Raw genomic sequence first — 21,673 nt, forward strand, 5'->3', positions numbered from 1 at the left:
GTTTCTTTTTTAATCAAACTGTTGAAAACAAAGAAAACCAGGCTCCTACGACAAGCCAGTCACTTGCAAATCATCTTTAAATTTGCTATTTTCTACCAGCATAAGACCAGGAATCCAACACATGTCTTCAAGCTAGCTAGCTTTGTCGCTATATTAAAGATTATTTAGGACTGGTCTTGCATTTAGTATGCCATAAAATAGCATAGAAAGTATTTTGCAAAAGTTGCTATTCTCTGAATGAAACCCTCCTCCCCTTCAGAGGCACTAGATTCAATGGGAAAATTGCATCCCCAATGAACCAATTCATGACTTACTCACACATCAGAAGACACGCTGCACTCTACTGAAAGCCAGAAGACAACGCCATCTATAATAAAGCTGTGTTGTGAGGATCTTTGGCCAGATCAGAAGAAACGTTCTGCTTTTACAACCTTACCCTTTATACTGTTTACCCTCCTTTTATTTTAAATAAAAAGTTTTCCTTAGAGGTTACTTACAGCACAGAATTCTTCAAAAGATATTCTTCCATCACCATCCTTATCTGCATTAATTATGGTTTTATCTACAATTTGCTGTAACTGAGTGTCTTTGAGATTGTTCCCAACCATCATCTTCAGCACCTGGAAGAGCTCTCCATTTGAGATATACCCATCTTTGTCCATATCATAAATGCGAAAAGCAACTGCAGAAGTAAAACGTTAAAAAAATTTAAAAAACAACTTTCAGCAACAAATGGGGTCAGAAAAGAGCAATAAGAATTTGTGTGCTTTGCAACAAGGCTGTGCAGGATTGTGTCATCACAAACAGAAAAACATACTGCAATTTAAGTGGGATGTACTTCTAACAGCTTTTCAGTTTCATTCTAAAAAAACATGAAACATCAGAAACAATAAAATGAACAGTATTACTACAGGACTTGGAAGAAAATATACTTTGGAAGTGTCAGCTAATACTGTTTTTAAGCCCCAACAGTAGAAGAATCCTATAAACACTAAATTGGAAAATCTTCACTATCAGAATTAAAGTACCCAGGTAGCAGTTCATTTGCAAGGAAGACAAAAAATTTACAACCTTCTAGGGAAGGAATGAATCAAAATCCCACCCTGTTACTTTGCTGCAGTTTGACATAGGACTGAATTTATTTTTAAACATTTAAATATAGCAGATTTCTTTCCTAAACCTCTATTGTCTCTTACGCTACTGAAAGCTACATCCACGACTGAGCCTCTCCCCTCCCCACACCAAAGTCTTAGGACGTGTTCCTGAGATGCAGTCCTCAAACAAGAAGAAATTAGTGCTGTTCTACTGAAGCATCCAAAAAGCCATCTTATTTTTATGCTCCCATAAAGCAAAGCACACTGCTAACAGTTTTCTGAAGTATACTTAAATATTATTTGCACTTCCCCCACCCCTGAAATGGGAAACAATTGAGGATACTCAAAAGGTACCCTCCTGAAACCTTCCATGAAGAAAAGAACACTGGCAAAATCCTCACACAAATTAAAGTGTGAACAAAAGCTTCCAAACTACCTTCATAATTTCCCACTTTCAAGAAGTATCTGGACTTACTGTTTTATCAATGTTAACTAACGAAAGTACATTTTTGAGGGCTCAGTTTTGTTAAGGAAAAATCAAAATACTTACACCTCAACTTCTGTTCCTTATCTCCTTTGACACTGAACTGGGAGACTCCTTCTATAAATTCTAAAGGACACAGCACAGAAAAACATTTACAAAAATAGTATGTTTTTAATAAACCAAAGGAAACAGTTCAGAAATGGAGAGATTTTAAGACTCTAAATTACTATAAAATCTTTAATACATTGCTTACACCCTGCAACACTTAAACTCACATACTTGGACACTGTTGATTAGCGGGAAGTACTTCAAACCCAATACTGCACTCACTGAACAGATTTTTCCACATCAGTATTAAGTAATTCTGAACTATGTTTTCATGACAGTCTCATAAAAGCCCATCTACATCTCTACTAAAACTACTCTCCTGTGAGGATTCCAGTTGCAGAGCTCTTTTCAACAGTGGTTTCTTCACTTAAGGCAAGCATTACATGAAACTGAAAACTTCTCTATAACACATGCAAAACAATTTTAGATAAAAACAAGGTAAAAAAGAAAGTTTACATTATTTACCTATGAATTCATTATCCCAAGAACAAACTTTTGAGTTGCCAAAAAAAATAAAACTTTGAGATGTGATGCATCTGGATGAGTTCCCATAACTAGACTACCTAGAGCTTTGAATGGTGAAAGTGACAACTGTGTAAAACTGCAACTGTGGTACAGAAAAAACAGAGGTATGGCAATATAGCATTAGATTGAAAGGCCTACCGCAGCTTCAGCAGGTTTTGTGAAATTAAGTGAACAACTCAAATACTTGGCTAGTAATTTTTTCTTTCTTGAACCATTATGTTTCTGAAAGATTAAGAAAAACTCAGGTTTTTTAACAAAACAAGTTTCCTCACACTAGTAATTTTTTTTTTTTGAGCTTCCATGAGACAGAAGTCAAGTGAGTCAAACTTGGCCAGATGACAACAGCAGAATTCATTACCGCCGATTGCAACAGCATGATTTTACTACACCGAAGTGATTTTGACAACTTCCTGTTCCCACCCAAGAGAAACAGCTCTTGGTAATTTTGCTAATCACAGCTCAATGTCACACACAATATAGCATCATCTTTCCTCACTGCCTGTTTTTCACATGGGGATTTTTAACTGTAAAACAACACAGTTTTGGAAACAGATACAAAGGAAAAAGTCACAAAAATCAACATTCTGGTTACGCTGTAAGTCTCCCTACAGAAGTTTGAGGGGGTTTGTAAAGTCAAAATCTTTGTCATTAGTTTTTTCTGTGTTCGTTAACATGGATAATAATTTGAAAGGTCAGTCTGTCAGTATAAATGAGATTTATTAACTTTCAATTTAAAATAAAAAGCAAAAAATACCTGAACAACTTTTTCTAGTCATGATCTATGAGAGATCTGTAATAGCTTCAACACATGTTGGACACCATCACTTCCAAGAGTAAGATTGTTTTAACAAAGTAGAAATTAAGTTTTTTGACCTGCTGATTCTCTTAATCAGCAATGGTTAAGATAAATTAGCTAAAAGCTAAAGCTTTGGAAAAATCTAAGTCAAAGCTCTTGGTTTTTGCCTTAAGTGTCTACCCAAAACCATTAAAAAAAACTCCTGTAAGGGAAGTATCAACAGAGAAATGTACATCACTTTCACAATTCGGAAAACTATTTTCAAAATACTTCAAAAGATATCTTGTAGCAAGTTTTGTGTAAAAAAGATATCTTGTAGCAAGTTTTGGGTAAGTACAATTCAAGCAGAAACACAGCATTTGCAATCTACCCCACCTTCTTTCATAATGTCTTTATACTTCAGATAGCACCATGACTGAAAGTCTGAATCAGTGCACGTAAGAGATACTTAATGAGTAGTCATAAATCAATAGGACCAGGAAAGCATATTACTAAAGACTTTGCTCTTTTAATCAATTTAGGCCGAACTGTTGCCCTAACACACCAGAGAATTTTTCTGGCTGGCACAGTTTTACTGGCACTCAATTTCATTAGCAATTAGTATCTATTTTGATTAAAAAGTTTTCTCCACCCATCCGTTCTCAACTGAAGTAAAATTTAATTTCCGAGTCTCCAGTTATTCTGATAAAATGCCACCACCTTTCAGAAAGCGCTGTATCTTACCTTTGAAGTCCACTTCTCCGTTGCCATCTGTGTCAAATATATCTATTACTCGCTGTACTAACGGGTTCTGTTGCAATTCAGGTAAAGACATGAACTCTTCCACACTCAAAGAACCAGAGTTGTCCAAATCAAGCTTCTTAAATCTCTTTCCTAGTCGTTTAATCTCATCAGCATCAACTGAAAGGAAAAAAAACACCTATTCTTAGTATTCTTAGCTTCACAGTAAACCCTTTGCCAGTTAAACCCAATGCATGTTTCTCCCTAGCTTTCTGATCAGCATTTCTCCTACAGTATTAGGGCCATCAAACACTTGCATGGAAGATTATAAAGATAATGTCAAACTCTGAAAACAAACACACGCCTTTTCATTTTATTTTAATTAAAACTTACCTTTTTTCCTCCCTGCACCAGCCATAATACAGTTAGCCTTGTGACTCACTGAACATCACATGCTGACACAACATTTTAAAGGATTGCGGATGCTTAGCTAGTTCTTAGTCAGAGAGCTCTTACAAATACCAGGTATAAAGAAATAATAAAAAAAAGACCAAATTTCCTTACAGGAAACTACCATTAAGTTTACAGTAGACTAACATAGTAAGTTATGAAGACAGTTATATTAGTAAATATATTAGCACACCAAACACAAGACCTCCTGGCACACATGCCAAGTGAAGCAGGTTAGCAGTCTGGCTGCTGCCCAGCTACCACTCACCTACTCACTCATCACCCTGACAGATCTAAGATAATTTGTCTCTCCATCTCAAATGGGAAATAGACATGCATGTAGCCATAATATTCGTACACCTATTTTCTGTCACAGAGTTAAAACAGGTTCAGGTTCTGCAGCAGTACCGCTTCACCTCCCTTCAAGTTTAAAGCAAACCCTTAGTTACAGCATATACCTCGTACCCTACTTCGCATCTGATTTCACCAGGACTAAAGCTGTGAGCATATAACCACTCCTTAAAAAAAAAAACACACCACTTGTCTCTCCCTGTCAGTGCTGAAAAGCTTGAAATTTTTTCTCCATAACAACCTAGAAATTTCCTATCAGCAGCTTGATTTAACTCACCGAAGTTAGTTCACAAATTACTCACCATGTTTGGGTATGAAGGAGGAACTGTGGTTCGTAGGAAGTACTAGAAAGTGACTAGCATACAACAAACCACAGCAAATATATCTTACAGCACCTGAAGGTTTCCAACTTGCCATACAAGTTTCTTTCCTAACATTAACAATCTCCTCAAAATTTCTTAGCTCTGTTTAATGCATTTCCTCTGATAGCAGAAGAAACTGTTTCGCAGCTTCTATGAGGCACAGACATACCACCTCATCCATTTCGCATCACATTAATACCCTCTTAGGCTTTTGTAAAAGTGCAACATAAAAACAAATATCACTTAGACTTCCTGACATGTAAGGACTGCCAACATGCAGAGCTTTATGTTTAGAAATTGTAGCAGATTCAGAGACCAAAAGATTCCTCTACACCAAAGCAGTCAAACTTTCAATTAAGTTCCTTGGTATCAGTGTTTACAAATCAACCAATAAAGATATATGCATTATTTAGTAACAATATTTAACTTCACTTTAAAATATTTAAAAAGCAAATTTAAAGTATTATCTATTGTGTACGTAATACTGTCCTTCTCTTACCAGATCAGTGAAGTGTCACTTCCAATCTTAATAAAAAAGGTAACACTGACTGAAATTGAACTATTGCTCCCTAAGCAACCTGAAATACTTTATAGTTCTGTAATTTCACAAAATCACAACAGAGAAAAATTAAAGAAGCAGTAATATACCTGATCTTACCTCCCCTGCCAAACAAATCAATGAGCTATGAATTGCAAGTTTTGAACCATTAAGTTACATTTAAGAAAACCACACGTATTCAAAAACAACTACAAAAAAAATACTAAACCAGAACACAAACAAAGAGATGTCTGAGCCAGGCCTGAAGACCGGCAGCCACAGCATCACTGCCTCAGAATGCCAAAGCAGCATTCAGTAGAGTCCTGTCTCATGACGACTCTAGTCCATTTCCTCGTTTGGAAGCTGAAGTCCATGGTATTTTTCCTCTTCAGTATATAAGCAAAGACCAAAAATGAAACCCAGAGTTCTGCCAATAGCCTGCCCTAAGTTGAGCTGATCACCTCATACACAAGTCAGTCCAACACAGCTTTACACTCGATTATTACACAAAAATGACACTAAAGTACTGGACCAGTTCTGCCATCACACTTACCTGCTTCAACAGATAGCAAAGAACTTCCACAAGATGTGCTAAGAAGGCAAACTACAAGGGTATTTTATCTTAAGCTAGTCTCTATCTTTTAGCAGGACCTACCAATATGAATTCAAAAGCTACATTTTACTAGGACATTCAGAGACTGATCTACAGCACACAATCCTGACAAACCAGTGCTATAACAGTGCTCTAACATCACCTGCTAAGCGTACAAACCGCTGTTAACCAGTCATGCATGAGACTTGAACTTACACAATCACAATACTTAAGAGGAGATGAAGCACTTTTCTTAAAATTTATTTTTTAAAATTTGAGGATCACAGTCAAGGATTTTAAGATTAAGGACAGTGAAGACGAGAATCAAAGATGCGAATACATTGGAAAGGTACCTAAGGAAACCACTCCAGAATGCTTTGTGTGTTTTGCTGAACACTGGCAAAGCAGCAACCACTCAAATCATGAAATCACAAGAGTCTCCTGACAGTTCAATTGCAGTTCAGAATGCAGATGCTGAGCAGAGAAAAGGGGTATTAGAAATTTCTCACCCCTGACTTTGACACACTGAAACAAGGGTTTGCCTGCACTGCAGAGCCAAGGAGGTTCTAACCCTTGGGAGGGGCAGAGCAGGTCATGCAGGGACAGGGAGGTCAAAGAACAGGAGTAACGAAACTGAATCTCTGCCAAAGCTGGCCATGCGTAGGTTTTGTCCAAAGCTTTGTTTCTGGCAGCAGATACACCATGGATGAGCATACTGGGAGAAAAAATTTCACGGTAATCAGAGCAGTTATGGGAACAGGCATATTTCCTTTAACAGTTCACATGTATAAAAGCTGCTGTTCATCATGAACATATAGATAAAATCAGCACCTGCAGATCAGTTTCATAATTTTAATTTACTGAGCATTTCCCATCAGAACGATTTTTTCTTTAAACACACTGCAAGCATCACCTACATTTTCAAAAGACCTACCTTAAAGAGCTTATACACTTAAAATCATATTTCAGTAAATACTTGTCTTTATAAAATGGCTTTCAAAAAATCAAAAAATAATAAAACAGATTTTATTTTAATTTTTAAAGCCTTCTTTGAAATTTCAAGAGGTTTTGCCTATCCTTTTTCCTTCAGTTCAGTCAGCACCTGTGATAACTCTCTCTGGCTGAGCTGAAACATGTAGAGATTTTGTTTGGCTAGCTTTTAAGGAATAAAAGCAAACATTTATTGTAAGAGCAAATTCCAGTATTATCCTATGCATTTTTTGTTCAGACTTCCTCTACAAATACACACATACAACAGTCCTCGCCTATGATGGACGTGCCCCCTTCTTACAAGGCTACTCTTTCCTTAGTATTTAGCAGCAGGTTGACTCTCCTAGAATTTCACATAGCTATCGCTGAAGGCCAGAGCAGTGAATTAAGTTATCAGAGGCTGAACAAAAATACTTCTTTCCCTTCTTCTCTAAGGTCTCCTTACAGGCAACCTAATGCTGACACAAACATCCTGAAGCTCTACTGGAATGCAAGGCATAGGATAATCCTGATGAAGGTATTTGAGCCAGAAGGACTGATGGTGGCAGTAGCAGGCAGAATTTTACAAGACTCAAGCTCAGGAGACCAGGATAGAGATGAAAACACTGGGAAATCCAAGGAGGTCCAAGTCCACTGAAGTGTAAACAGGGTGATAACATCACTGAGCAGAATAAGGAGTATCAAGCTTTGTTTACATCATTTGAGGCAGAGCTTGCCTGTGACTCATCACAGTGGTCTGATCTTCCTCGAGCTCTGGCTGCAGTGAGCGTTCCTCTAACCTCAAACTCAAGTTAGCCTTTTTTGTGCTCCACTCACCCGCTGACGTAAGGCTTCTTAAGCTTTTACACAGAAAAATATCCCATCAGCTTATCACTCATGCCTGGCCTTACAGAAGATACTAACTAGCTAGAAATTATACCTAGTGATTCTTTTAAGAATGCTTTGCTCACAGCCCTGTAAAAAATAAAGTTATTCAAGTTTTTTCATAATCCAATTTGAATTTCTTTCACCTTTTAAAGAAATATCAGTATTTTCAAATGATTCCTCTTCCAGACAAGTATTACAATTCCAGAGGCAACAATACCTGCTTCATATTCTGAACTCATTTGCATACACCTAGAAATGCTATGAATCAGGTTAAAACACAAGACCTACATGCTTCCATGAAATGACATGCAAATAGATTTGCGTAACTCCATTTTAGTACAGCAGCTTTATCTTCTAGCTGGACACTCTCTAATATGCTGCTACAGACTATTGAATATACCACTCCTTTCCTTAACACAGAACAACAGAGATGATGATCCATAAAGTATTTTTAAAAATAAGTTTGTTTCAAGCTGTTATTCACATCACTGATGCTCAAACAGTATTATAAAGGGCATTCAAGTGGCAACTCAAAAAGCCCCATTAAAAGCATATCTGAAGTGCATTGCACTCTACTTTGAAATAAGTTATTTCAGAAACATTGTTTTAGTGTTATTGCTTCCAGTCGAAGTAAAGGTGCACCTGCATGGTTAGTTTGCTATTAATGTGAAAGCCACAAGTAAAAGAATACCTTAAAATACACATCTCTTTAAAATCCACTAGATTTAGTGATATTTTAACAGGGTAACTGCTTGTGTCTTCAGAAGTGCTGGGCATTCATTGCTGCACAGTGCACTCCCCTGAGAAAAGCTGTACATCTCAGCAAAGAGGTGCACTTCTGAAATCTAAGTGTTTATCTAAATACTTAAAGATACACATAAAAGATTGGCTTTTCAGATACCCTTAAAATACTAACTCTAACTCATAACTAAAAAACTGAAGAGAAAATATGGTGACAGAAAGCCTATGTTACACTTTTTAAAACATCAGTAAAAATAATACTTTCCTAATGTTTCAATATCCTTGTAAAACATTCGAAAAAAGCTTTCTGTAAAGAGAACATTACTAAATTTGAAGTGTTTCCAGATAAAAAAATATACATTTTCCATAAGAATGGACTGCAGAGATCTCAAAATAAAACAGAGGTGAGAGCTTTTGCTGAAGGTCTAGCCACAGCCTTGTCTGGTGCAGGAATATAATGTTTCAGAGCAGCAACCAAGACAGCCATTTCAGTCTTGGAGATCAAATTTCAAAAAGATGACGCCCTTGAGAACACATTCAACCACTTGTCTTGTATATGCTTACACGCAGCTGGTCTAATCCTTTTCATGACTTCAGATGTGTCAATTACAATTTCTAAGTTAGAAAAGAGGTACTAGTCTCCTTAACCTAAAACCAAAACATAAATATAAAACTATTTTCTTCACAGTTTTTTGCTATGATATTTTTTTCTTGTGGATAATTTGACAATTTGGTTCAAATCAATTTTTTTCCATGTGAAACAGCAGTAGATTTTCAGTAATTTCTCAAACAGCACAGCTGAGAAAGTAACTTTTTTTTTTTAGGGAATCCAGCAATGCCAATTCACCTACAGAAAAATAATAGTATTCTAAAATGAAGGGTAGAGTAAAAGAAATATTGTAGCTTTGTTAATGGTATACATACCCTGCATAATATCCTGAATTTCCTTTCCATTACTGCAAACTTCAAAACAAAATTCTTATAACATGAGACACCAAGACAGCAGTGGCTGCAGGGCCAGGTAGGGGGTTATGACCCTGCCACCAGGAAGACAGCATAAATTTGTTACTGCTTTCAGTCACCCAGAAGTTTACCATTCAAAAATCCTTATCAAATGATCTTTAAAAACATTGTCCAGTCTGTACCCATGCCCCTCAATCCCTAGATCTTTCACTTTTACTCAGGCACGCGGAATCTTGAAGCACAGTGCAACCATTCCAGAGATCAGTCACAAACGAGAGGGACTTCTACACTAACTACATCTTCCCCACTGTTTGTAGTTGCGTTGCCCAGACAAGCAGTGACACGCTCTCTACCGTGAGAAGGTCCATCAGAGCAGAAAGTTTTAATCATGCAAAACCTCAGATTTACATGATATCCTCAAAATACTGTTTAACCACAGAATATAACAGAAATCATCTCCTCTGCAATAAAAGTGGGTAAACAAGCTCAGCAATGAACCTTTAGGTTAATAGTAGCTACGAATAAATAGAGCTTGTCCCAGAATTAAAAGTTTATAATAGCAACTTGCTGCTTACAACTCAGACAGAGATATGGCTAATAAAAAGTTATCTTCAAAGGTCAACTTGTCCCTAAGGAAAATCTGACCAGTAGAGCAGTAGCATAAAACCAGATGTAAGATTCAGAAAAAGACTGCTAATGTCTGCACTGCCTAGGAAGTTCTACCCACATATACGTACTTAACAAGATATATATTGAGAGCATAAGACCATAGTGCAGTGCTTTAGTGAAGTGGGTAAGATGCTCCTCATGTGCAAGTCTCTGCTAGCTGATGACAAACTAATTAACAAGGACATTCACTAGGCATTGAAGACTTGCAAGTTATTAGCAAAAGCCTCATTTCTCTGAAAAATGCTTAGAAAAAGATTCCTCTGCATATACTTACTTCACATTACTGTTTGACTTATGATGAGAGCTGGAATTCAGGTATGACTAGCATTGTGAAAGCAGTCTAGAAGTTAATTCCTAATTTGAAGGATTTTTTCTATTTAAAAACAAGAACTGATTAACCAAAGAATACTAATTCTATTAAGAGTTCAGACATATATGCACAGGCCTATGCATGGTTTAGTGCTGAACTAAAATGGTCAAGGAAAGAAAACAGTTAAAAATAAGTACATTCAACATAACGCTGCCGGGACATTTCACAAGACAATCCTTTCTTTGGGCAGCTTTAGGCAAGAAATATTTTGGTATTTTTACAGGGTAGCCTAACCTCATGAGACAGAGCAATGAGTTTTATTGTCACATGGCCAAAAGCAAATAACACCAACTTAAGTGGCTTCTCACCTAAATGCCTGGCTGCAAGCGTACACAGGAAGGAGAGAAAAAAAATCCTCTTACAGCTTCAACCTCTCTTTCTCCAAGGGTGCCAAGACAGCCTAGGCAATATACTTAGCTCCTGAGATAGCACATACTGCACCACAAGCTGTTCCACAGCCCTGAGAAACTGGCATTGGGACCCATGGAAAAGCCTGACTGGTTGAACTACCAGTTAACACTTCATTGTATGGACACCAGAATACAAAACAAACTTATGTTAGTTTCCATAGAAAAATAGAAAAAAGATCAGTCAAACAGCAAAAGCCTACATTTTTCAAAGGTAATCTTTCACCTTTTAATTTTTGCGCTAACTGTATAAACTGCATTAACTTTTCAAGCAGCAAATTCTGTAAATTCACATGAGAAGTTGTACATAAATAATATTAGCCTGTAACAATATAATGTAGTGGTTAAAAAAAAACTTACAGTGCGAGCACATTTCCAAAGGGTAGCTTGCCTCATTTCCCTGCAACACAAAAAAAGAACAAAGCCGCAATTATTCCCAGGTTCACTTAGAGGAACTATTGTAAGTTTCAGCACTGTAAATATCTTCAGTAATACAAGTTATCCATATTTATATATATATATATACACACACACACTAAACCAACAACAACTTATTTTATTTGGATAGTTCTATGTTACCAAAATATACAAAGTAATATAAAACCACTGAGGTTTCTCTCTCATGAGAGTTCCCATGAAAATATCATCAGTCCACATGATACAGAGTAGTAACTTCAACCCTATATTGTAAAAACCAAAACTGAAGTTGCCAATTACTTATAAATTATGCAAATGCTACTTTTCAAGCTAAGATAGGATTTAATTTCAAGACTTCACACACATGGAAGCTGCTTTACCATTTTATTTTAAGAACAAAATCATACATGTCCTTATGAATTGCCACGACAAACTTTGCCCAATGAGCAAAAGAAAATCCCAGTATATGTTCTCCCCCTCCCCAAAATATTCACACAGGAAAAGTGATGGGAAAGTGAGGTTTACATGCCCAGAAATTAACTTTACATTTAAATATTATTTTGTAAGTAGTATCTTAATGTGTTCCTGCATTGTAGCTGAATGGAAAGTTAAACGCTAAGATTTAAAATCCTTGCTGTACTACAATATCCATAGCAACAAAAATTAAAACTTTATGGGGGTACAGTCACTTTGAACTTAAATCATACAGAAACATACAGAACTTAAGAGGAAACCACAACTACTGTAACATGAACTCCAAAAGACAGTAGAAATAAATGCTGGTATTTTTCCTCAAATGCCTTTGAGCCAGAGAAGATCGCAATGCACACATACTTAATATTTATGTGGATTCAGTCAGCAAAGGAGTGACCAGGTAGCTGAAGAGATTCACAACCAAACCTTATCAAAAATTATTTGAGGGAGTGTTTTACAGAAGAAAACATATTTAAGACGAGTATATAACACATTCTATTCATAAGTAGTTCTCTTTTGGTGTGGAGTGTAAGGGATTCCACAGCTGAGCTCTGGCGCAGAAAGAGTCCTTAAAATTATGCAAATTGTACACAAATTAAGAGATTACTTGACAGAAGAAAAAAGAGAACTACATTTAGCCTGGAAGCATGCGATTGCATTTCCTATTAAGGACAGAAAGGGGCAGAACAAACATCTCATGAATCTAAACATGTCTGAGAAGAGATGTGTTGGGTTGTGTGCGTTGTTTGCTTTTTTCTTTCTTTGCCTCCAGAACACACATTCATGATCCTTATGCCCCCATAACACACAAATCCTCTTGCTTCTTTAAAAAAGTTCATACCTTGCTTTATAAGTAGAGTAGCAGAAGAGAGCCTTAACATCTTCCCCAATGTCTACTTATAGCAAGTCAAAGAAGCAGAATAGGAACTGACAGGGTGGGAACAGTCAGGTCCCTAAACCTAAAAACCACGACTCAAATACTCTGCAAGAGCAACTTCTTTCACTGCAGCTGGGAATCAAAGAGAACGGTGCCACGTGGAAAATCTTGGACGGAACCCAACCAAAGTCTTAGAAAACCAGTGAAGACCAAAACAAGCAGTAAAAGCTTAGTGTATGTATATGAATATAAAAAGGTGAAGGATTTAAAATCGAGGAAAGCAGAATTTCGAAATAAGAAGAAACAGGAACCAGGGGATCCAGCTAGGCTGCTCTTAAGACACGAGGCCATGAAGAGGCAAGAAAAACACCAGACTGGAAGGCTGCAAATTAAAGGAGAAAGTTGAATTAAAACCAGTGCACTTGTGCACATACACATACAATCAGAACTACATTAAAAGACTGTTCTGGGAACTTATATACTTGGTGAGATGTTGGGACAAAGTTAATTTCTAGTGCAGGCCACTGAAATCAATCTGGCTAAAACAGCGTAAAATGCTTCTAAAAATTGGGAAGGAATGGGAGTAACTTTCTTCAGTTAATTAACTAAGTATAATGTTTATAAGCAGTCTTACTATGAATCTAGATGCACATGCTAAGCCATAATCAAGTTATCTATGTGAAGTAGCCTACGAAGTGTTTGGAGAGTAGAGAAAAAAGTGATTCAACTTCAGCTTAGTTTTTCTGTGAAATAGTTAATGCTAACAAGAAATGTTATGAATACTTACCTATCCAGGACTGGAACTTGGATCTCTACAAAAAATTAGAAAAATCTAGTAAGCGGCAGTGCAAAGCATACATGACTATTCAGTATTTGCTGTATTTAAATAGGGTATTTTAAAAAGTAGTTACCTGTTTTTGATGTGCTGTGTTCACTTCACAGGAGAATCCAAAAATCCACTAGATTTTCAAAAATGTTTTAATCCCCCTTTTTTGGCGAGAATAGAGGCTCAACCTACTCATGCCACAGTTGAGATTCCTGTTTGCACACCTGTAAGCTGGACAAACACAAAGGTTTTCCTATGCACCAAAGACTTGTTCCTCACAGATGAGTTTAATGATTTGGTCTTGGGAGCTGGCATTTTTCACTGCATTTTGAAAAGCAGTAAAAAGATGTCCCTTATTTGTCTCCAGATACAATCAGTATGTGTTCAGACAGCACGAAGTGAAACGTAAGCCCTGAAACACACGTGCTAAAATAGGTCGAATATTTTCTTGCTGTTGAATGACAGATAGGTGGTGGGTAAGATTAAGGCCTACAACGACATCCACCTTAATGGCTTAAAACAAGCAGGCAAGTAAGCACAGCTACAGAACTTCATGAAGTATCAAATGAGCCCTTTAAGAAAAGGGAAAAAAATGGGTGTACATTGTTATTTATATGGTTTTAATGCAGAGTTAAGATTTAACACCACGTAGTATTCTAAAGAATGCTGGAAAATATTAGATTCCGCATACTAACAGAAAAATTGACGATAATCACATTTTATAATTATAAACCTTATTCAGCAAATGGACACTGCAGTGACTTTATTCCTAAAGTTTTAAGATGATTCTCATTTATAAAGGCAAAAGTTATTGTAAAATCTCCGAACAGCAGCTGTCATTTATTCTCTGATGAAGTGATACTTGTATAATAATGTGTAGCGTAAAAGGTTCTGACAAAACTCCAAGATTGCCAATTAAAAAAACACATTATATTATTAGTTCTTGCTGCCAGATATATATTTAGCATACCTCACATAAGTGAGTATCCTGTCACGTACACCATATTAGCACATTTAGAGATGAGTGACGCAGCCTCTTGAAGAAACGCAGCTTGTACAGCATCAACACTCCCCAACAGATTTATTTGGCACCTACACCTAGTATAAAACATGCTTTCCCTAGCTGCATCTGGGTATTACTACCATACTGCTGGAGTTTAACTCTTTTCTCTTGAGTTACGTGATTAAAACAAGTGGCTGGAAAATGACTGATATTTTGAAATCCTTTTCTTTTTGAAACAGTCCTGAGACGTTCTTGAACGCTCTTAGATCCCTGCAAGTTCTTTCTTCGTTAACCACCAGCAAAATCATGACTCCTAGACCAAAAGAATTACCTATAAAGGAACAGTCCAGAGTCTAGTAACAAGAAAGCTGACCAAATTCTGAATGCTGCAGAAATATCAGTTCACTAAAGATGAATCAAAGCACACCACAGAAGTAACTTCAGAAGTTCGTATGACATGCAGTTTGCTCATTTAAGAAAAAAGCAAGCTTTGCAATTATATTCTCTACTAATCTCTCTTCTTTTGGCAGCTATGCCTTTTTATTGATTAAGGATAACCTAACGGCCTTTAGTCTTTATTTCTCCCATATATTATCCATTAAAAAAAATATGTTTCTTGATGTCTTTCTTCAGCAACTATTTCAAATAGTAATCATTCTCTCTTCTTGAGAACAATTTTGTACATGCTCCTCCACAGCAAGCTAGTTAAGGTCATTCTGTTCATGAAAGCTTCCTCTTAGTGAAAGACAAAAAGCTGTGGACAAAAAAAAGGAAAATTGCACTTTGCAAAATCAACAGCAGAAGCTAAACTTCACAGCTGAAGCTGTTCACACAGAAAAGCTTGTACACAGTAAAACATTAAATTGCAAAACTGTTCTACATTAGCAACATTTCTAGACCTGTTTGTATGCAACTTGTCTGCACATCTTTTTGTCAAATGTTCAGGGGGTTAAGCGTCAGCCTTCAAATACTTTTCTGCTTTTATAAAAGCAGATTAAATGTATTTTAAATGCCAGCAAGCCAGTCCTAAAAAAAAAAAAAAGTCCTCAAAAAGTAAAGCATGAGTGGCTACCAGTACAAACACCTGCAAGAGGTGAGAAGCCAGGTTGTTTCAAAGCTTCTGTTTCCACAGCCAGACAACGAATGAATTCACTGAAATGTCGAGAATGAATTCAATGAAATGTCGAGAATGGTCTCTTCAAGGTTAGTTAAGTACATGCATAGGAGTAGCTGTCTGAGATCTGCTATTTCTTCAGCAAAGTACAAGTGCAATAGCCCATCCTTGCTGTGAATGGCCTTAAAACATGCCAACTGCCTTGATACTGCAGTTGACTGTTACACCTAAGTACCAAAGTCTCCCACAGCAACGTGTTCCTGCATTTTTTTTAATGCACAGGTACATCATGAGGTCTTGTCAACACTGCTATATGGTGAACTTCATTTGCTCCTGCATCTTCTAAATTACTAACTAGAATTTTTCACAAGGAAAAATACAGCCTGCAAATGCAACAGTTAACCAAGCCACACCACCTGGGAGTCAGAACTAGGGCTTAATCAAGATAATTAATTTCAATTATCAAATTACACAAAAAGCTGTTCTCCATCACTTACTACTACAAGTGAAGAGGAACAGGCACAGTGAGACTGCAGAGGCTTGTAGTCAGCATTTAAAAAAAACTATTCCTCCTTCACAAACAAGCAAAGTGCTTCTCTACCTCTTCCTCCTTATTCTCCATACCACCTAAATTAACGATTAATGAAAATTACCACCTGTTATAGAGAATTTTTCCTCCTCCAAGATCATCTTCCATATATTGCTGTTTTCCAAGCTTTAACAATGAAGAATTGCCAGCTTGGTGAAGAGTGGTTCTTTTTTTTGTTTTGTTTTGTTTTTTTAAATGACCATTATTTAACATGTTACTTGAGTTTTGGCTGCCATATAGATTGGCACTGTATTCTCCATTAACAACTAACAGGCAAGTTGGCAAGCTAATTTAAGACAGATGGTGTTTCTTATCAAGACCACAAAAACTTTTGCCTGAAAAAAACATGCCATACATCCACAGTGGTTTAAACATTTATTAAAATAAGTTTCAGACAAAGCCCTAGAGACTTCAAGACACATTAATATTCAAGTATCTGAATTCATGATCAGAAAAGCATGCAAGATCTCACCTTTTATAATTTGTATATTTCATATGTGACTTATGAGAGCAATGAAAACCTACAAGGAGCTTACCAGAGCACAGGGGAAAGACACGCCCAAAGTTTCTGTAGACACCCCAACAAATCAGCAAGTATGGCTTAGAACAAGACAAGCAGGAATAAGGTACAACTGGAAAAAGCAGCAAGAACATCACCTAATAGAATATACTTTTTGGTTAAATTCAATGGATGAGGGTTTTTTTTGGTTTTGTTTTTAAACAAGTTACTCAACATATAGAAGTTGTCTTAGCCTGAGAGGAGCCTGTAATACCAGAAAGACCAACAGGTCAAGAAAAAGATCTTACTGATTATCACAAGCAAACTCATAAAGATGATGTCATAGATAAGACTGCCAGCAAATTCAGCATTCGTGTTTGGTAATTAAGCCACCTTTTAAGCTTTTCATTGCAGCCATTAAGAGTAAAAAAATCTACTTAAAATTGGGATATCACAGCATAGTTACTGGAAAACAATGACTAAAATTAAGAGCTGATAATAGGGCAGACTAACTGCCAAAATGTAGACATTAACATTTAACATAACTTGGTCGCTGCTACACAGTACTTGCTTCATATAAAAGTAACGTACTTGCTTTCCATAGAAGTCCCCCAGGCAGAGCCCTAACACTACCTCAGAATTAGAAGCTCTCTAGCACTTCTCCAAGAATATTGAAAGAATAAATCTACCCGAGGTCCTTTTAAAGCAATAATTTTGAGTTAGATGTTGTGATGCAAAAGAATTAAGTGAAGACAAGAAATCAGATGGCTTAAAAAGACACGTAAAAGTTGGAGCAACTCAAGAGCAGTGAGTTTCACTGTTTACTCCAAATTCTCAACCTCATTCCTGAGATTCTGAGCTACAGAAAGAATTAAACGCATAAAAATGCCTGACACCTGCCCCAGTAAGTTTCCAAAATGAGGTATCACCTAGTGGTACTGCACTGGCAATCCTACGTTATTTTTCCAGGCCATCCACAAATCCTGTTACTCTTTTGAGGGGCAACTCATTTCCTTGTCCCTCTACTCATGGAACTAAAACAGTATGACAGAAGTTCAGGATGCATTACTTCCAAGCTGAACCCAACTCAGAACATGATTCACGGAACCTTCAAAAGAATTAGTATTTTCAGAGCCTCAGCTCTGCTTACACCTCTCATTTTTGTGCTCAAAGCTGTGGAAGAGTCCCTCCGCATATTTCATGGTCATCGTCTTCTCTGTCCAGAAGTCCAATATAGCACGTGGGAGTTGGCAACAATCTCATTTCTCTTCTGGCATTTGGACTGTCAGATCCGGCCTCCATGTTACACGTTGGTGTGAGCATTTAGTTTATCCACAGGAGCAACAGAAGGGATTAAGCAGCAAGGAAGTACAAGCAAGGAATTCTTACAGGGTATCCAGACAAGCAAGGAATTACAGAAAATAAACTTAGGGAGGGGGAAAAAAAGGCAAGAAAGAAAATCATAAAAGCAACAGTATTGGTACCCAGTAAGTAGCACAGACCTCAAATGTGACAGTAAAGGACTGCATTCATCTGATACTTAAGAGTTGTGCTTTTCTGCTCTCCTCTGGGTAAAATTTCAATTAAAAAAAATAATGATTATTAACAAAAGCTGAACACCTGGAGTTACCATCAATGTTGAATTCACAGAATGGTATCAGTCATGGAAGAAACAGAATGTAGTCTTTACCAAAAAGATTTTGCAAGGTTTTGTTAGCAAGCTTTTTTTTTTTTTAAACAGACTAGCATCCACCATTTGTTTCTTATTCTTTAGTAAACCAGAAATAAAGTATACAGAACTTACATCTACAGAAATAAACTATGAAGTTATGTATTGACCAAAATTCTCGGTACTGAGCAGTTCCTATGAAAAGTCATAAAAGGAAAAGTTTCCTAGGGATACAGAGATAAGGAACGGATTTAAAACCAATCAAGTTTTAGGATGTTCCCTAAGCGTTAAAAAACATAAACCAGACTTCAATAGTCATTTGCTTTTAAGTTCCTCCAACAAGTGCTTTTGGGATGCATTTGCTTTCCCAACTATGACTGCTGCCTATTAGGAAAATTGCATGAGAAATGGAAGTTACAGAAAGGCTATTTGTTCTAGTACAAAAGTTTATTTTATTTAGGAATTTCTCTAATGATTCTTATTTCTTTGACTCAGCTACAACCCAAGTTCTTGAAGCTTCTCATGTTGAGGACACTAAACCAAATGCATCCCACAATAAAGAAAAACAAACTGAAAACTGCTTTCACATAATGCTCGCATCTTAATGCAAAAAAGTACATATTTTTCAACTCTAAATTTGCCAAGGTACTGCTAATGTGTTCTCCTCTACTTTCTACTTAAACAACAGAAATATTCTCCAAATATTGATTCTACAATAGTTGAAAAAATTAAGTATGTTCTTAATGGCCGAGATAAGAACTGACTTGTTAAATGCCTTAGAATGTAACATTTCCCCCACCACCACCACCACACACACACTGAATCTAAAAGAGAAAAAATGGAGGCATTTCATTTGGGATAAGAAAAATGAATATTCTCTTGCATTTGCTAGACTCCACTCTGAGACTACAGCATCAACTGTGACCTCTCAAATACCCACTGACAAGCATAACCATCATTCCTTGTAGCTGTGGTATTACTTCACTCAACACTTTCAGTTTAGCTGTTTGAATTCTGATAAACCTCTGAACTTTCTGCTCTCAGTTTTTAATCACCTTAATACAAATGAAATAATTATGAAGTTCCAAGGGACAGGTCTCACAGCTGTTGCTAACTCAGCATCTCATCTGAGCACTAATCAACAGCAAACATCAAGAAAATCTCAGGAGCATTTTGCAGTCAAAAAAGGGCACTACTAGGAAAAAAATGCAGCTTGTTTCAACTTACCTTTGGAAGAAGATTTCAGCTTTTAAATGTGTTATCTACAAAACAGCCAGAATTCATTAATCCTGCCTCTAAAGAAAACACTCAGTGACCTTCAGTACCAAAGGAATTCAAAAAAGATTAATACCTAATTCTTGAACATGGCATTTAAATTGCAGACATCAGAGATAATGAACCAAGGCAAAGGGGATTGCTGGACTTGGGATTACTGTAGGGATCAAGTCAGGTTAAAGCTGTTACAGTATTCTGGCATTGTTGTTCTTTGTACGAACGCAAATGAGGTGTGTTAGTTCACTTGGACGCATTTAAAAAATAAGTAGTATTATGAAAAACTTATTTTGGACACATTTTTTTAATTTGTTCACAATAAATCAGGTGATGTTTCTTTAGAAGATTGTCCTCTTGCTTGTACATCAGGTTCCACCACACACCCCCTCATTCCAAGGTGCAGCAGGCCAGGAAGATGGCACAGGTCTCAGGATAAGGCCACAGGTTACTCCTCAGTCACCACCAGCCGTGGCTGTGCTCAAGCTCTGCCAGTCATTTCAAGGGAAGCCACTTGTCCTCTGGCTGGCAGTTGGCCAGTCACTTCTGCTATGCTTTAAATCCTACGCTGTCCAGGGGTCTCCTCCAAAATGAGATATTAATGGCTTAAGGCCATCACAGGCAAGTAGCTATTCTAGGATATCACAGGGAAGCCCTAGACCAATGAAGCAAGAAGCGAACCCGATATTAGAGAGAGATGCTGTTGCCAAAACCTCTACCAGACAGGAAAACTGAAAGAATCAAGAGCAGAGTTAAAGAAGTTCAACCTTTAATATGCCCTTTTACTTTATTAGTGTCAAAGGGAAGATAGAAAAAATAAAGTATATATATTTTAAAATTTAAAACAAGTGGGTTTTTTCCTCTTTGAATTTGAAGTGTTCAGGACCAAAAAAGCAATCAAAAATCTGTCCAGTTATAGCAGGGACTACGATTTATATTCATATAAACATCGCGGCTTTTAAAATCTAAATATAATTACAACTTCACAGCTTTCAGAAAAAAATCTAAGCTTTCATGATCTTGAAGGTAAAATAATATCTATACATGCACACACCACACTCATCTGCAGATAATCTAAAGGTGTCTCCTAGAAAAAACCCTGTCACCTAAGACATACCAATTCATAAAGACTCAGCAGAAATGCCAGAGAACAGTTCACAAAACCACTTATGCAGAACGCACAATCAGTGACAGAACAGTTCTACTGCAAAGTCCTTTTCCTAAGCCTGGAGGTAAAAATAATCCATCAGGTCTGAGGGTACAGTCAGCATCAATAATACACTGGGTTTGTGTCTACCCCCACAAGTATTCTTATGCAGGTTTGATATAGACATAAAAACCTAAAAAGGTAACCGGGTTGCTTTAAACTTAATATAACTCAACTGTTGTATCTTTGACGTGTTTAAGTTTTCTGGTCTACTTGAAGAACCCCCTGTAAGCATTTGTAAGATGTCTGGCAGGGAGATGATTAGCAGCACTGGATTCAAACATGCTGCTGTTTTTAAAACAAGGTAAGGCAGAGGCAAGATTGTACCATACATTAAGAAAAGTAACAAATAATCCTTGTTATTTGAAGTTGAAACCCCAATATGCATGAGTAATCAAACTCCCATACAAAACAACAAGATCTGTCATTGCAGAAACATACCTAAGTATCACAACCTGTAAATGAAGCTTGAGAGAAACACACTGACAGGAACACAAGTGGTAACTTCATGCCAAAAGTGAAATTTTCTCATAGCTCAGTTTCCAGCTACTACTCTTTAAAGGCAACAACCCAGTCTGCTTCGCAATCACTGCAGAGTTAGCATTTCTAAAGCTTGCATCAGTCTTGAAAATTCTCAAAAGCCTGTAATTTTCAGTACATAAATACTGAATCCTCCAAAAGACAAAGACAGGACATTTTCCC

At 36.9% G+C, this 21,673-nt stretch overlaps 1 protein-coding gene across 3 annotated transcripts in view; it reads right to left on the reverse strand.

Moving 5' to 3' along the window:
* Window positions 1-21,673, reverse strand: part of PPP3R1 (protein phosphatase 3 regulatory subunit B, alpha) — a 38,078-nt gene that overhangs the window by 2,974 nt on the left and 13,431 nt on the right. For 2 of the 3 annotated variants that reach the window (XM_080587107.1, XM_080587106.1), the window contains 4 exons: window positions 11,388-11,427; window positions 3,731-3,907; window positions 1,645-1,704; window positions 498-682 (listed from right to left, as the gene is read on the reverse strand). In XM_080587107.1, the coding sequence (XP_080443233.1) occupies window positions 498-682; window positions 1,645-1,704; window positions 3,731-3,907; window positions 11,388-11,427 (462 nt within the window). Of the gene's footprint in view, window positions 1-497; window positions 683-1,644; window positions 1,705-3,730; window positions 3,908-11,387; window positions 11,428-13,582; window positions 13,608-13,706; window positions 13,853-21,673 lie in introns of all 3 variants that reach the window. The other variant, XM_080587108.1, reaches the window with a different exon arrangement.

The sequence above is a fragment of the Anser brachyrhynchus genome (genome assembly GCF_964034855.1).
Source record: "Anser brachyrhynchus genome assembly, chromosome: 3".
Lineage (NCBI taxonomy): Eukaryota > Metazoa > Chordata > Aves > Anseriformes > Anatidae > Anser > Anser brachyrhynchus.